Source organism: Phyllobates terribilis, unplaced genomic scaffold, assembly GCF_046119375.1.
Source record: "Phyllobates terribilis strain yellow unplaced genomic scaffold, ASM4611937v1 Scaffold_10__3_contigs__length_209671492, whole genome shotgun sequence".
Lineage (NCBI taxonomy): Eukaryota > Metazoa > Chordata > Amphibia > Anura > Dendrobatidae > Phyllobates > Phyllobates terribilis.
Genome location: NW_027362770.1, coordinates 202,126,672 through 202,144,841, shown reverse-complemented (window position 1 = coordinate 202,144,841; position 18,170 = coordinate 202,126,672). Strand labels below are relative to the sequence as shown.

At 48.6% G+C, this 18,170-nt stretch overlaps 1 protein-coding gene across 10 annotated transcripts in view; it reads right to left on the bottom strand.

Moving 5' to 3' along the window:
* ABCC9 (ATP binding cassette subfamily C member 9) overlaps window positions 1-18,170 on the bottom strand; it is a 138,825-nt gene that overhangs the window by 90,753 nt on the left and 29,902 nt on the right. For all 10 annotated transcript variants that reach the window (XM_073650547.1, XM_073650546.1, XM_073650550.1 and 7 more), the window contains 9 exons: window positions 17,972-18,148; window positions 17,585-17,740; window positions 17,353-17,487; window positions 16,870-17,032; window positions 7,444-7,484; window positions 7,177-7,319; window positions 6,997-7,105; window positions 1,300-1,404; window positions 1,106-1,178 (listed from right to left, as the gene is read on the bottom strand). In XM_073650547.1, the coding sequence (XP_073506648.1) occupies window positions 1,106-1,178; window positions 1,300-1,404; window positions 6,997-7,105; window positions 7,177-7,319; window positions 7,444-7,484; window positions 16,870-17,032; window positions 17,353-17,487; window positions 17,585-17,740; window positions 17,972-18,148 (1,102 nt within the window). The remainder of the gene's footprint in view (window positions 1-1,105; window positions 1,179-1,299; window positions 1,405-6,996; window positions 7,106-7,176; window positions 7,320-7,443; window positions 7,485-16,869; window positions 17,033-17,352; window positions 17,488-17,584; window positions 17,741-17,971; window positions 18,149-18,170) is intronic.

The following is an 18,170-nucleotide window of genomic DNA, read 5'->3' as shown; positions in this document are numbered from 1 at the left end:
ATAGTGAGTGCAGCTCTGGAGGTGAGTGGAGGTTATGATGCAGCTTATATAGGGATCAGACATCGCTGTCCTGAACCCCGATCTGTAGCTCAGAAACCAAGAAGAGGAAGATATTCATCAAACCTTTCTGAACACATGATCAGTGATGAGCAGTGGAGGCAGCGTCGCCCCCCGTGCAGGAAATGTCCCATCTATTGACAATCCCTCGCATTGCAGAGGGATGAAGCCACAATGATCTGATCTGAGGCAAGTATCATACAAATGATCAATACATATTGAGTCCTGAAGGTACAGGGCGATTAACGCTGATAACACTTACTAGAATTCTGAGCAGGCCATAGGTGCACGGACCCCCAACGACGCCGTGTCGCCACTGCTCCTACCAAGGGGCGTGGTTTTGAGAGAGGAAGTGCTCCTTAAATATCCAGCCTATATTAACTCAGCCAATCACACACGTGCACGGGTTAGATGGTTCCCTTTTATTTTTCATCATTTATCATGTGTTAATAAAGATTTGATTTGATGAATATCTCTCTTCCTCTTCTTGGTTTCTGAGCTAGAGATCGAGGTTCAGAACAGCGTTGACTGCTGAACAGCGTTGACTGCTGAACAGCATGGAGTGCTGAACAGCGTTGACTGCTGAACAGCGTTGACTGCTCTATCTACTGAAGACTGGTGAGTCACTTATCATTTGGACATTGTTATTTAATAGCTTATATTGGGGGTCATATGCTGCGGCTCGGGGGGGGGGGGGGGTTTGCTGCCATCCTCTGAGGCCCCCACCACATGGACACCATCTGCTCTCTGCATGGACACTGTACAGATGTGCTGGCAGTTGAGGTGCGGGGGTCCGGCAGACACTGCTGCACATCAGGAGTCTGGGGTCTCGTTACGTTTTCGCTGCAGGGAGGGGCCAGGGAATGCGACCTTTGTGCTCATCAGAGCAATGTTGGGAGATTTCTGCTGGACATTGTTTTGTGACTTTTGCCTTTTTCCCGCCAGTTTCTCCTGGCTCCGCCCACTTTGGGGCGGCAATGACAGCTGGTGTGGCTCCTGACCCCAATCCCGCCTATAGCCTCACATGCTCAGTCTCCGCCAGCCTCACCTGTGGGGATCTGGATGTCAATGTTGGACAATGTGGCCAGTCCCGTCCCCCAGGAGAAGTATCCGCTGAACACCTGGAAAAGAAGGGAAGCCGCCATCACCGCGCTGCCGCCTGAAGACCGTGCCTGGCCCTGCGCACCATGCCTGGCCCCGCCCACCGCTGATACAATGTATCTCATCCCCATAGCCAGGTACCTTGATGGCGGCCTCCTCGCTGTCCGCAGGGCGTCTCCGCGGGGGCTGCTCGTACCGGTCCAGCTGGAATCTCAGCGGCTGCTTCCTGTTAATCGCTCGCGAGTGCTGAAAGACGCAGACGGGAAAACCTGAAGCTGCGTGATAGAAGATGGACCAAAACCATAACAGCACGCAACAATGTATCAGTGAGAAACACCACAGAGATCTCCACCGCTGAGAGTGTTCTACAATGTATCAGTGAGACACACCGCAGAGATCTCCACCAATGAGAGTGTGCTACAATGTATCAGTGAGACACACCGCAGAGATCTCCACCGCTGAGAGTGTTCTACAATGTATCAGTGAGACACACCGCAGAGATCTCCACCGCTGAGAGTGTTCTACAATGTATCAATGAGACACACCGCAGAGATCTCCACCGATGAGAGTGTGCTACAATGTATCAGTGAGACACACCGCAGAGATCTCCACCGATGAGAGCGTGCTACAATGTATCAGTGAGACACACCGCAGAGATCTCCACCGCTGAGAGTGTGCTACAATGTATCAGTGAGACACACCGCAGAGATCTCCACCGCTGAGAGTGTTCTACAATGTATCAGTGAGACACACCGCAGAGATCTCCACCGATGAGAGTGTGCTACAATGTATCAGTGAGACACACCGCAGAGATCTCCACCGCTGAGAGTGTGCTACAATGTATCAGTGAGACACACCGCAGAGATCTCCACCGCTGAGAGTGTTCTACAATGTATCAGTGAGACACACCGCAGAGATCTCCACCGCTGAGAGTGTGCTACAATGTATCAGTGAGACACACTGCAGAGATCTCCACCGCTGAGAGTGTTCTACAATGTATCAGTGAGACACACCGCAGAGATCTCCACCGATGAGAGTGTGCTACAATGTATCAGTGAGACACACCGCAGAGATCTCCACCGCTGAGAGTGTGCTACAATGTATCAGTGAGACACACCGCAGAGATCTCCACCGCTGAGAGTGTGCTACAATGTATCAGTGAGATAATAAACACCACAGAGATCTCCACCGCTGAGAGTGTTCTACAATGTATCAGTGAGATAATAAACACCACAGAGATCTCCACCGCTGAGAGTGTGCTACAATGTATCAGTGAGATAATAAACACCACAGAGATCACCACCGCTGAGATTGTGCTACAATATATCAGTGAGATAATAAACAACACAGAGATCTCCACCGTTGAGATTGTGTGTCAGGATTCCAGTTGTCCTTCTACAGTTTGACCACTAGTGTCCGCTATTGTTCACTTCAATAGTGTGCTGCAGTTTCACTCCTTACCACTGGAGGCTGCTGCTGTGTTCTGAAATTGCCCTTTACCAAGATGGCGGATTCTGAATCTATGGAATCCATCTGGTTTCCAGTTTGGACCTACTTAAAGTCACATGGATCTCTCACTCATTGTTTGAGTATTGTGTCTAGCTGTTAGCCTAGTTTCAGTCTCCAGCTCCTGAACATTCTTACCCAGACTGTTCTCATTTATCTACGGACTGTTTCCTACAACTCCTTCCCTTTATCTAAGAACTTTTACTACCGCTTGCTGTTCCTGCTTGTGCTCCTTCGGCCACTGGTTTCCAGCAGTATTATGCCAGTATCGTTCATCATGGACGCCGTGTACCTAAGATGAACTCTTTGCTTACCAACATCTATGCAGATATGCAAACACTAAAAAACACGGCATATGAAACTCAGACATCTCATAAGGTTCACATTTTTGGACAAGCTACACAGGATCTACGGAAGATATTATTGCGGCAAGGCTGACCACTTTCTCGTCAATTGTCCTTCTCGACTACGTAAAACAGGGGCAGCGGTTGCGGATCCCAACTGTTCCGACGGAAAATCAGTCTTGTCTGAAACAGTGAATGCCGTCATCCATTCAGTTTCTTCTATTGCACCCAACATTAAAAAAAAAAAAACAAGGACTCTCATTGGTTCCTTTCTATCAAGTTTCAAGTTGATTCTCAGTGGATTTCCACATCCGCCATGGTTGATTCAGGAGCAACCGGAAACTTCATGGACATCTCTTTCGCAAAGGAACATGGGGTTAAAATTCAAAACAGGCTTTCATCTATTATCATGGAAACTGTTGACGGATCTCCAATAAATTCGGGACCAGTGAATCAAGAGACTGAACCCGTAGAGATAGTTATGGAGCCTAATCACCATGAGGTTTTATCCTTCTTACTAATATCATCTCCTGGGATTGCTGTGGCTCCAGACTCAAAATCCCACAATCAATTGAGAAACCAAAGAAGTGTCTTTTCCATCTACTGTACACTCCCCAATCAATTGAGAAACCAAAGAAGTGTCTTTTCCATCTACTGTACACTCCCCAATCAATTGAGAAACCAAAGAAGTGTCTTTTCCATCTACTGTACACTCCCCAATCAATTGAGAAACCAAAGAAGTGTCTTTTCCATCTACTGTACACTCCCCAATCAATTGAGAAACCAAAGAAGAGTCTTTTCCATCTACTTTACACTCCCCACAGGCTTCATCGAATAAAGAGGTTGTAGAGGATCCTGAACAATCTTCTAAACTAACATCTATATATAAGGAATTTGCTGATGTAGGTGACAAGAAAAACGCCGACAAACTCCCTCCTCGTCGGCTCGTATGATTAACCACTTGATCTATTGCCTGGAGCAGTGATACCCTTTGGAAGCATTTACCCATTGTCAGAGCAGGAATTAAAGACACTCAAGGAATACATCGATGAAAATGTAGCTAAAGAGTTTATTCGTCCATCTTCATCTTATTTGTTAAAAAGAAAGACTGTTCCTTGAGACCCAATTACAGTAAAGAATCGCTACCCTCTGCCTTTGATCCCTCAATTGCTGGACAGAGTTCGTCATGCCAAGTTGTTCACAAAAACTGGATCTCCGAGGGGCATACAACTTGGTTCATGTTACACCAGGTGAGACTTGCTTGATCAATTTGTAGTCATTTGTCTGGATGATATACTAATCTTTTCTAATTCTTCAGAAGAATCATGTGAAAACTGTGCTAGAGCATCTAAGAACCTACGATCTTTATATTAAGCTGGAAAAATGTGCGTTCCATCACACAGAGATCCAGTTCTTGGGTTGTATAATCTCTACTCAAGGATTGCAACATTCAAGCTATCACTGAGTGTCCAACGATTTGTGGGCTTTGCCAATTTTTGCAGACGTTTCATTAAGAATTTTTCCAGGTATAATTGCACCAATCACCGAATTATCAAAGAAAGGCATATCGTTTGTTTGGTCTCCTGAAGCACAAGATGCTTTTTTCTTTTCTTCATCACAGCTCCTATACTAATTCATCCCAATCCTGAACATGCCTTTCTTCTAGAAGTGGATGCTTCAGACTGTGCAGTTGGGGCCATTCTATCACAAAGAACAGGAACAAAAGATTTGCTACATCCTTGTGCTTATTTCTCCAGAAGTTTGACCGTGTCAGAGAAGAATTAAGATGTGGGGAACAAAGAGCTCTTAGCTATCAAGGAATGGAGACATCATCTAGAAGGAGCCGCTCAACAAATTGTTCTAACTGACCATCGTAACCTTGAATTTATCAGGTCTGCCAAATGTAACTCCCCCTCCCCCACCTCTTTCTGGACCAATTCAACTTTGTTATCTCTTACCGACCTGGCTCCCGTAACAGTAAGGCCGATGCTTTATCTAGGGTCTTCTCCAAAGATCCTTCTACAGTAGCACCACCAACAACTATTCTGCCCGGGTCCAACTTCCTGGGGGTGATCCATAACAAAGACTTGCTGGAAGATATACAAGAAGCCTTCGAGACAGACCCAATTCTTCTGCATCCACCAGATGATATATCTCTTAACCTTTCAGAATAAAGTATGGACTGATAATTATTGCATCTATGTTCCCAGAAACTGTGAGACTTAAAAGTATTAAAACTAATCCATGACTCCAAGTTAGCAGGACACAAAGGAATTCAAAAACCACAAGAATTTCTGTCTCGTTTCTTTCGGTGGTCCAATTGCTAAAAAAGATGTTAAACAATATGTATCTTCCTGTAACACCTGTGCCGTGTATGCAGCTCCCTGCACGTTACCAATGGGATTATTGCAGCCTATGAAAATTCCATCTCAGATGCTCCATCTCCAGGATGACTGGGTGATTTCCTTCCTATGGCAGAATCTTCACACAACAACTCTCAAAATGCTTCGACCAAACAAACACCATTCTTTGCAAATTCTGGATACCATCCAAGTATCCTTCCAAATTTTCCCAGAGAAATATCTATCCCTGCTGTCACCCAACAGAATACAATCCCTGCAACAGAATCTGGAAATACTAAAAGACACATTAAGAATTGTCCCGGAGAAATATAAGGAAGCAGCAGATACATCTCGCAGACCTTCTCTAAGCTTCGGTGATGGAGTATGGCTTTCCACCAAGAATTTGAAACTCCATAAACCCTCACCAAAAAAAGAGTCAAAAATGTATTGGTCCATTTAAAATAATTGGATAAGTTAGCTCAGTAACTTTTCACCTTCAACTTCCCAGAACAATGAAGTGTTCCAGTGTTCCATTGTCTCCTTTGCTAAAGACATTTGTTTCAAATCCTTTTCCAGGGCGCCGTCTGCCTCCTCCTGATCCTATTGAAGTGGACGGGCAAGAACATTACACAGTTGAAAAGGTCCTGGATTCCAGAATATTCAGAAACAAGTTGCAGTACTTTATAAAGTGACAAGCGTACCGCCCTGAAGATAACTCCTGGGAACCTGTAGAAAATCTCCTCGACTGCTTAAAGAGTTTCACTAAAAATACTCACATAAACCAAGCCAAGCATCGTCCGGAGGCCCCTGTTGAAAGGGGGGAGTAATGTTAGGATTCCAGTTGTCCTCCTACAGTTTGACCACTAGTGGCTGCTATTGTTCACCTTAATAATTGTGCTGCAATCCCACTCCTTACCACTGGAGGCTGCTGTTGTGTTCTGCAATTGTCCTTTACTAAGATGGCAGATTCTGAACTTATGGGATCCATCTTGTTTCCTGTTTGGATCTACTTAAAGCCGCATGGATCTCTCACTCATTGCTTGAGTATTGTGTCTAGCTATTAGCCTAGTTTCCAGTCTCCAAGCTCCTGAACATTCTTACCTAGATTGTTCTCATCTATCTACGGACTGTTTTCCTACAACTCCTTTTGCTAACTCCAAGAACTTCTACTACCGCTTGCTGTTCCTGTTCGTGCTCCTTCGGCCACTGGTTTCCAGCAGTACTACGCCAGTATCGCAACAGTGTGCTACAATGTATCATTGAGAAACACTGCAGAGATCCCCACCGCTGAGAGTATGTTATAATGTATCAGTCTGGCTGTAGCCTTTTCCTCACAAAGCATTCCCCAGACTGCTCACATTGTAACAAACCCTCCTCTGTGAGCAGTGTTAGGTCAGAAGAGGTTTTCAGGCTTTGGACGGCTGCGACCAGTCACTGACAGCAGTAGGGACTATGATACCAGCAAGGACTGGACTCGTACAGTCTGAAGCACACAGACCGGCATTAATAGGGTATTACAGGCCAGGACGGGGGTCCTCGGAGTGAGTCGACACCCCCAGAGGTCAGGATCTTCTAGGACGTCAGTGAATGACGGGCGGACGTCACACATCACCAGGTACAGGGGCCCAGGGGAGCGCGGTACCTACAATGCCAGGATGTTTCCGGCAGGCGTCCAGCAGGGCCGGGGACTCTCCGTTCCTTGCGTTGTCATCTCTGATCTCATCACTCGTGAAGAACTCGTTTAACTTCTGGACGCTGCGGGGAGAGAAGACGGGTCACAGATCCGACCGTCGGGCGAGAAGCAGTGTACGACTTGTATAACGCACCTGACGAGCGCCTTCACGGCAAATCTGACCACGGTGGAGAGCATGAAGAGCGGAGTCACCAGGATGTGGAAGAGCGACAGGGACGCGAAGGCGTTGGCCGGAGTCAGCGCCTCGTTCTCCACGTACTCGTGCGTCACAAACGTCTGAGAAGCAGAGAAGAAACCGTCAAGAGTCCAGAGCGGGCGGGTCACCGAGAGAGGGGCAACAGCAAGACCAAGCGGGAAAGGAGCCCCCGACATGTGCACATATATATACACTGGATCTTACCGCCAGCACCGCCGCTATGGGGATGGCTGCATTCATGAAGACTGCAAGACACAAGATTACAGAGGATTAGCTGCAAAGAACTACAAGTCCCACATCTCCAACCCAAGCAAGAGAGAACTACAGGTCCCACATCTCCAAACCATCTCCGACCCAAGCAGGAGAGAACTACAGGTCCCTCATCTCCAAACCATCTCCGACCCAAGCAGGAGAGAACTACATGTCCCACATCTCCAAACCATCTCCGACCCAAGCAGGAGAGAACTACAGGTCCCACATCTCCAAACCATCTCCGACCCAAGCAGGAGAGAACTACATGTCCCACATCTCCAAACCATCTCCAACCCAAGCAGGAGAGAACTACAAGTCCCACATCTCCAAACCATCTCCGACCCAAGCAAGAGAGAACTACAGGTCCCACATCTCCAAACCATCTCTAACCCAAGCAGGAGAGAACTACAAGTCCCACATCTCCAAACCATCTCCAACCCAAGCAGGAGAGAACTACAAGTCCCACATCTCCAAACCATCTCCAACCCAAGCAGGAGAGAACTACAGGTCCCACATCTCCAAACCATTTCCAACCCAAGCAGGAGAGAACTACAAGTCCCACATCTCCAAACCATCTCCAACCCAAGCAGGAGAGAACTACAAGTCCCACATCTCCAAACCATCTCCAACCCAAGCAGGAGAGAACTACAGGTCCCACATCTCCAAACCATCTCCGACCCAAGCAGGAGAGAACTACATGTCCCACATCTCCAACCCAAGCAAGAGAGAACTACAGGTCCCACATCTCCAAACCATCTCTGACCCAAGCAGGAGAGAACTACAGGTCCCACATCTCCAAACCATCTCCAACCCAAGCAGGAGAGAACTACAGGTCCCACATCTCCAAACCATCTCTGACCCAAGCAGGAGAGAACTACAGGTCCCACATCTCCAAACCATCTCCAACCCAAGCAGGAGAGAACTACAGGTCCCACATCTCCAAACCATCTCCAACCCAAGCAGGAGAGAACTACAAGTCCCACATCTCCAAACCATCTCCAACCCCAGCAGGAGAGAACTACATGTCCCACATCTCCAAACCATCTCCAACCCGAGCAGGAGAGAACTACAAATCCCACATCTCCAAACAATCTCCAACACCAGCAGGAGAGAACTACAGGTCCCACATCTCCAAACCATCTCCGACCCAAGCAGGAGAGAACTACAGGTCCCACATCTCCAAACCATCTCCAACCCGAGCAGGAGAGAACTACAAGTCCCACATCTCCAAACCATCTCCGACCCAAGCAGGAGAGAACTACAAGTCCCACATCTCCAAACCATCTCCAACCCCAGCAGGAGAGAACTACAGGTCCCTCATCTCCAAACCATCTCCGACCCAAGCAGGAGAGAACTACATGTCCCATATCTCCAAACCATCTCCAACCCGAGCAGGAGAGAACTACATGTCCCACATCTCCAAACCATCTCCAACCCAAGCAGGAGAGAACTACAGGTCCCACATCTCCAAACCATCTCCGACCCAAGCAGGAGAGAACTACAGGTCCCACATCTCCAAACCATCTCCAACCCAAGCAGGAGAGAACTACAAGTCCCACATCTCCAAACCATCTCCAACCCAAGCAGGAGAGAACTACAGGTCCCACATCTCCAAACCATCTCCAACCCAAGCAGGAGAGAACTACAAGTCCCACATCTCCAAACCATCTCCAACCCCAGCAGGAGAGAACTACAAGTCCCACATCTCCAAACCATCTCCAACCCAAGCAGGAGAGAACTACAAGTCCCACATCTCCAAACCATCTCCGACCCAAGCAGGAGAGAACTACAAGTCCCACATCTCCAAACCATCTCCAACCCAAGCAGGAGAGAACTACAAGTCCCACATCTCCAAACCATCTCCGACCCAAGCAGGAGAGAACTACAGGTCCCACATCTCCAAACCATCTCCAACCCCAGCAGAAGAGAACTACAAGTCCCACATCTCCAAACCATCTCCGACCCAAGCAGGAGAGAACTACAGGTCCCACATCTCCAACCCAAGCAGGAGAGAACTACATGTCCCACATCTCCAAACCATCTCCAACCCAAGCAGGAGAGAACTACAAGTCCCAAATCTCCAAACCATCTCCGACCCAAGCAGGAGAGAACTACAGGTCCCACATCTCCAAACCATCTCCAACCCAAGCAGGAGAGAACTACAGGTCCCACATCTCCAAACCATCTCCAACCCAAGCAGCAGAGAACTACAAGTCCCACATCTCCAAACCATCTCCGACCCAAGCAGGAGAGAACTACAGGTCCCACATCTCCAAACCATCCCCGACCCAAGCAGGAGAGAACTACAGGTCCCACATCTCCAAACCATCTCCAACCCAAGCAGGAGAGAACTACAGGTCCCACATCTCCAAGCCATCTCCAACCCCAGCAGAAGAGAACTACAAGTCCCACATCTCCAAACCATCTCCGACCCAAGCAGGAGAGAACTACAGGTCCCACATCTCCAAACCATCTCCAACCCAAGCAGGAGAGAACTACATGTCCCACATCTCCAAACCATCTCCAACCCAAGCAGGAGAGAACTACAAGTCCCAAATCTCCAAACCATCTCCGACCCAAGCAGGAGAGAACTACAGGTCCCACATCTCCAAACCATCTCCAACCCAAGCAGGAGAGAACTACAGGTCCCACATCTCCAAACCATCTAAAACCCAAGCAGCAGAGAACTACAAGTCCCACATCTCCAAACCATCTCCGACCCAAGCAGGAGAGAACTACAGGTCCCACATCTCCAAACCATCCCCGACCCAAGCAGGAGAGAACTACAGGTCCCACATCTCCAAACCATCTCCGACCCAAGCAGGAGAGAACTACAGGTCCCACATCTCCAAACCATCTCCGACCCAAGCAGGAGAGAACTACATGTCCCACATCTCCAAACCATCTCCAACCCAAGCAGGAGAGAACTACAGGTCCCACATCTCCAAACCATCTCCAACCCAAGCAGGAGAGAACTACAAGTCCCACATCTCCAAACCATCTCCAACCCAAGCAGGAGAGAACTACAGGTCCCACATCTCCAAACCATCTCCGACCCAAGCAGGAGAGAACTACAAGTCCCACATCTCCAAACCATCTCCAACCCAAGCAGGAGAGAACTACAAGTCCCACATCTCCAAACCATCTCCAACCCAAGCAGGAGAGAACTACAAGTCCCACATCTCCAAACCATCTCCAACCCAAGCAGGAGAGAACTACAGGTCCCACATCTCCAAACCATCTCCAACCCAAGCAGGAGAGAACTACAAGTCCCACATCTCCAAACCATCTCCAACCCAAGCAGGAGAGAACTACAAGTCCCACATCTCCAAACCATCTCCAACCCAAGCAGGAGAGAACTACAGGTCCCACATCTCCAAACCATCTCCGACCCAAGCAGGAGAGAACTACAAGTCCCACATCTCCAAACCATCTCCAACCCAAGCAGGAGAGAACTACAAGTCCCACATCTCCAAACCATCTCCAACCCAAGCAGGAGAGAACTACAAGTCCCACATCTCCAAACCATCTCCGACCCAAGCAGGAGAGAACTACAAGTCCCACATCTCCAAACCATCTCCAACCCAAGCAGGAGAGAACTACAGGTCCCACATCTCCAAACCATCTCCAACCCAAGCAGGAGAGAACTACAAGTCCCACATCTCCAAACCATCTCCAACCCAAGCAGGAGAGAACTACAAGTCCCACATCTCCAAACCATCTCCGACCCAAGCAGGAGAGAACTACAAGTCCCATATCTCCAAACCATCTCTAACCCAAGCAGGAGAGAACTACAAGTCCCACATCTCCAAACCATCTCCGACCCAAGCAGGAGAGAACTACAAGTCCCATATCTCCAAACCATCTCTAACCCCAGCAGGAGAGAACTACAGGTCCCACATCTCCAAACCATCTCCGACCTGAGTGCAAGTAATAAGAACCAGCAACAAATTGTATCTTTCTGGTTGATACAATGGACTCAAGTGCTACATATAATCCGGTCCTGTGTACAGTCCTGGCCCAGAGTGCTGTCACCCTTGAAAATGAAGTATTTCTCCAGACAATGATCACAATCTTTGGTTATACACAGGTATAAAGTATAAGGCAAATTGGAGATAATTTCACACAAAACCCTAAAAATGTTCCGGACACAATTGTTTCCCCTCCTTACTATTTGGTTGCGCCCTCTGGAATAAATACCTGTCGCTTCCTATAACCATCAGCTTCTTCCTCCTCAGTCGGGATCTTGGACTCTTCTTACGATCTGCTCCAGGTCTCATATGTGAAGACGTCTTCTCCCAACAGCAATTGTAAGATCTCTCCACAGGGGATCAATGGGATTTAGATCCGGCCACTTCAGGACTCTCCAGCGCTTTGCTTCCATCCATTTCTGGGGGCTTCTTGAAGTATGTATGGTCCTGCTGGACGACCCATGACCTAGGACGCACACCCAGCTTTTTTGACACTAGGCACTACATTGTAACCCAAAATCCTTTGGAAATCTTCAGATTTCATGAACCCCAAAACATGTGACCTTCCACCATACCTGACTGTAGGTGCTGTGTTCTTTTCTTTGTAGACCTCATTCCATTTTCGGTAAATAGTAGATTGATGTGCTTTACCACAAAGCTTTATCTTGGTCTCATCTGTCCACAAGACGCTTTCCCAGAAGGATTTTGGTTTACTCACGTACATTTTGGCAAACTGCAGTCCAGCTTTTTTCTGTCCCTGTGTCAGCAGTTGGGTCCTCGTGGGTCTCCTGACATTACATTCACATGTGGGCGGATAGTTTGCGCTGACACTACTAACCCTAAACTGGCAGGACAGATTGAATTTCTCTGGAACTTGATTGGAGCTGCTTATCCACCATCCGGACTATCCTGCGGTACAACCTTTCATCATTGTTATCTGCCGTCCAAGTCCAAGGAGATTATCTACAGAGCCATGGGTTGAAAACCTCTTGATTATGTTGCGCACCGTGGACAAAGGAACATCAAGATCTCTGGAGATGGACTTGTAGTGTTGAGATTGTTGATACAATTTTGGTTCTCAGGTCCTCAGACAGTTCTCTTCTCCTCTTTCTGTTCTCCATGCTTAGTGTGGCACACACAGACACACAATGCAAAGATTGAGGCAATTTTTATCTGGTTTCAGGTGTGATTCTCATATTCCCCACACCTGTTACTTGCCACAGGTGAGTGTGAACGAGCATCACATACTGGAAACAAAGATTTTTACCCACAATTGTGAAATTATCTCCAATTTGCCTTTTTTTCTGTTTTTTTGTGTTGTTCCAATACACACAAAGGAAATAAACCTGTGTATAACAAAACATGTGGAATTGTGATAATTGTCTGGGGAAATACTTCATTTTGTGGAACAATTTAAAGGTGACAGCACTTTCAGCTATGACTTTAATCCGGTGCTATAGTATATAATGCGGTGCTATATAATCCAGTGCTATAATATATAATCTGGTGCTATTTAATCTGGCGCTACTTAATCTGGTGCTATAGTATATAATCTGGTGCTATATTATATAATCTGGTGCTAAATAATCCGGTGCTATATAATCTCGCACTATATAATCCGGTGCTATATAATCCAATGCTATATAATCCGGTGTTATATAATATAATATTGCGCTATATAATCCCGTGCTATATAATCTGGTGCTATAGTATATAATCCGGTGCTATAGAATCTGGTGCTATAGTATATAATCCGGTGCTATATAATCTGGTGCTATAGTATATAATCCAGTGCTATAGAATCTGGTTCTATAGTATATTATCCGGTGCTATAGTATATAATCCGGTGCTATGTAATCCGGTGCTATAGTATATAATCCGGTGCTATAGTATATAATCCAGTGCTATATAATCCGATGCTATAGTATATAATCCGGTGCTATATAATCTGGTGCTATAGTATATAATCCAGTGCTATAGAATCTGGTTCTATAGTATATAATCCGGTGCTATAGTATATAATCCGGTGCTATGTAATCCGGAGCTATAGTATATAATCCGGTGCTATAGTATATAATCCAGTGCTATATAATCCGATGCTATAGTATATAATCCGGTGCTATATAATCCGGTGCTATAGTATATAATCCGGTGCTATATAATCCGATGCTATAGTATATAATCTGGTGCTATATAATCCAATGCTATAGTATATAATCCGGTGCTATATAATCTGGTGCTATAGTATATAATCCGGTGCTATATAATCCGGTGCTATAGTATGTAATCCGGTGCTATATAATCCGATGCTATAGTATATAATCCGGTGCTATATAATCCGGTGCTATAGTATATAATCCGGTGCTATATAATCCGGTGCTATAGTATATAATCCGGTGCTATATAATCCGGTGCTATAGTATATAATCCGGTGCTGTATAATCCGATGCTATAGTATATAATCCGCTGCTATATAATCCGGTGCTATAGTATATAATCCGGTGCTATATAATCTGGTGCTATAGTATATAATCTGGTGCCATAGTATATAATCTGATTCTATAGTATATAATCCGGTGCTATATAATCTGATGCTATAGTATATAATCCGGTGCTATATAATCTGATGCTATAGTATATAATCCGGTGCTATAGTATATAATCTGCTGCTATATAATCCGGTGCTATATAATCTGATGCTATAGTATATAATCCGGTGCTGTATAATCCGATGCTATAGTATATAATCCGCTGCTATATAATCCGGTGCTATATAATCTGATGCTATAGTATATAATCCGGTGCTATAGTATATAATCTGCTGCTATATAATCCGGTGCTATATAATCTGATCCTATAGTATATAATCTGGTGCTATATAATCTGATCCTATAGTATATAATCCGGTGCTGTATAATCCGGTGCTATAGTATATAATCCGGTGCTGCATAATCCCTCATCTGCAGTGTTACATGATCCCGCTCTATTGTCTGCAGTGCAGTATGAGACTGGATCCCCTCATTCCAGGAGATCAGCATACAGAATGGACAGTGATGGGTTAATATTGGCCTCCCGGACCCCCGGCCGCAGTGTCCTCTGTACACGGACATAATGGGGCACTCTCCTGCTCTCGCCCGCCGGCGGCACCGTCGCCCCGTACGTCCCATCTTCTCTAATGACCCAGTTTCTGAGATCTGAGGATTTGACAGTCATCAGCAAAGTGCAAAATCCTGGAAGCAAAGCCCCCTCCCCCGAGGCCTGAACTCCCATCATCCACTCTCACTCCACATACTACTCACCCATCATCTCCACATGACAATGCTTCCATTACAAGACCTCAAATCCCCGACATAACCCGGATATTACAGGACCGGGACCCCCGAATCCCCGACATAACCCGGATATTACAGGACCGGGACCCCCGAATCCCTGACATAACCCGGATATTACAGGACCGGGACCCCCGAATCCCCGACATAACCCGGATATTACAGGACCGGGACCCCCGAATCCCCGACATAACCCGGATATTACAGGACCGGAACCCCCCGAATCCTCGACATAACCTGGATATTACAGGACCGGGACCCCCGAATCCCTGACATAACCCGGATATTACAGGACCGGAACCCCCCGAATCCTCGACATAACCCGGATATTACAGGACCGGGACCCCCGAATCCCTGATATAACCCGGATATTACAGGACCGGGACCCCCAAATCCCCGACATAACCCGGATATTACAGGACCGGGACCCCCGAATCCCCAACATAACCCGGATATTACAGGACCGGGACCCCCGAATCCCCAACATAACCCGGATATTACAGGACCGGGACCCCCGAATCCTTGACATAACCTGGATATTACAGGACCGGGACCCCCGAATCCCTGACATAACCCGGATATTACAGGACCGGGACCCCCGAATCCCTGATATAACCCGGATATTACAGGACCGGGACCCCCAAATCCCCGACATAACCCGGATATTACAGGACCGGGACCCCCGAATCCCTGATATAACCCGGATATTACAGGACCGGGACCCCCGAATCCCCGACATAACCCAGATATTACAGGACCGGAACCCCCCGAATCCCTGACATAACCCGGATATTACAGGACCGGGACCCCCGAATCCCCGACATAACCCGGATATTACAGGAGCGGGACCCCCGAATCCCCGATATAACCCGGATATTACAGGAGTGAGACCCCCGAATCCCCGACATAACCCGGATATTACAGGACCGGAACCCCCCGAATCCCTGACATAACCCGGATATTACAGGACCGGGACCCCCGAATCCCCGACATAACCCGGATATTACAGAAGCGGGACCCCCGAATCCCCGACATAACCCGGATATTACAGGAGTGGGACCCCCGAATCCCCGACATAACCCGGATATTACAGGACCGGAACCCCCCGAATCCTCGACATAACCTGGATATTACAGGACCGGGACCCCCGAATCCCTGACATAACCCGGATATTACAGGACCGGGACCCCCAAATCCCCGACATAACCCGGATATTACAGGACCGGGACCCCCGAATCCCCAACATAACCCGGATATTACAGGACCGGGACCCCCGAATCCCCGACATAACCCGGATATTACAGGACCGGGACCCCCGAATCCCCGACATAACCTGGATATTACAGGACCGGGACCCCCGAATCCCCGACATAACCCGGATATTACAGGACCGGGACCCCCGAATCCTTGACATAACCTGGATATTACAGGACCGGGACCCCCGAATCCCTGACATAACCCGGATATTACAGGACCGGGACCCCCGAATCCCTGATATAACCCGGATATTATAGGACCGGGACCCCCAAATCCCCGACATAACCCGGATATTACAGGACCGGGACCCCCGAATCCCTGATATAACCCGGATATTACAGGACCGGGACCCCCGAATCCCCGACATAACCCAGATATTACAGGACCGGAACCCCCCGAATCCCTGACATAACCCGGATATTACAGGACCGGGACCCCCGAATCCCCGACATAACCCGGATATTACAGGAGCGGGACCCCCGAATCCCCGACATAACCCGGATATTACAGGAGTGGGACCCCCGAATCCCCGACATAACCTGGATTTTACAGGACCGGGACCTCCGAATCCCCGACACAACCTGGATATTACAGGACCGGGACCCCCGAATCCCCAACATAACCCGGATATTACAGGACCGGGACCCCCGAATCCCTGACATAACCCGGATATTACAGGACCGGGACCCCCGAATCCCTGACATAACCCGGATATTACAGGACCGGGACCCCCGAATCCCTGACATAACCCGGATATTACAGGACCGGGACTCCCGAATCCCCCGGACATTACGGGCCGGTGGCCCCTCGGGGGCACGCACTGGAGAGCGAGGTGTGCAGGGCGAAGTTCTTCAGGCTGGTCAGCTCCTTGCCCCGCGTCTCCTCCACGCTGGCGCAGAAGATGTCCTCCCAGGCGTACAGCTTCAGCAGCTTGATGCCCCTCAGGATCTCGTTCGTCTTCTTTAACCTCTCGGTGGAATAATCCTGAAAACGAGAAGCAGTCAGCAGGGGCCACACTCACCAGAAGGGGCCTCACTCCCCAGCCGGGGCCCCACTCTCCAGCTGGTGCCCCACTCACCAGCCAGGGCCCCACTCTCCAGCCGGGGCCCCACTCTCCAGCCGAGGCCACATTCACCAGCCAGGGCCCCACTCTCCAGCCGGGGCCCCACTCACCAGCCAGGGCCCCACTCTCCAGCCGAGGCCACATTCACCAGCCAGGGCCCCACTCTCCAGCCGGGCCACACTCATCAGCCAGGGCCCCCGGGGCCACACTCACCAGCTGGGGCCCCCGGGGCCACACTCACCAGTGTGTTCTTCTGCACCTCCGCCAGATTCGTAGCAATGAAGTATTGCACCGGAGCGAGCAGCAAGATGACCGCCGCGCCCACCAGAGCGCTGACCCCCAGGAGCTTGTACAGGAGGATGACCCCCATAATGATCTGCAGGAGAAAGACCACCCATCACTGCTGACAACCGCCGGGCTCCATGTGTGAGGCTGTGGCCCCCCGGCGTGGCGGCCGCTCCCTTGTGCTGTACCTGCACGGGCATCGCCCACAGATTGGGGCACAGGAACAGGAACCACATCAGCTGGTTGGTCTCGATGGCCACCAGGTTATTGATCTGCCCCAGCGTCATCTCCCCCATGGACATGTTAGAGGTGGAGAGCTTCAGGATCTTATTGTAGATCATGGCCTGCAAGAGAGGAGGGCGGCTGACACCAGAGAGCACGAGCGAGAGCAGGGTGATTACACAGTAATGGCTGATAACAGGGAGTAATAGACTGTACCCTAGTGATGAGCGAGCATGAATTCTTAACCCCTTACCTCGCCGAAAAGGTTAACAGTTCATGCTCGCTCATCACTACTGTACACCCCATTAGCAGACATATAGGACACCCTGTATCTGTATTTTGGGTACACGCACCAGCAGCGCCCCCCGCAGGTTGATCCCGGTCTCGATGGCCACGTAGTATGACGCCTGCAGGAAGGTTCTCTGGAGAATCAGCGCCAGGAACAGCAGAACGGCGAGGACGTAGTTATTCTCCAGAAACTCCTTGGAGGAGAGGAAGCAGACGCTGATGAAGGGGCTGCTGGGAAGATCCTGGGGAGAGAGGAGGGGGTCA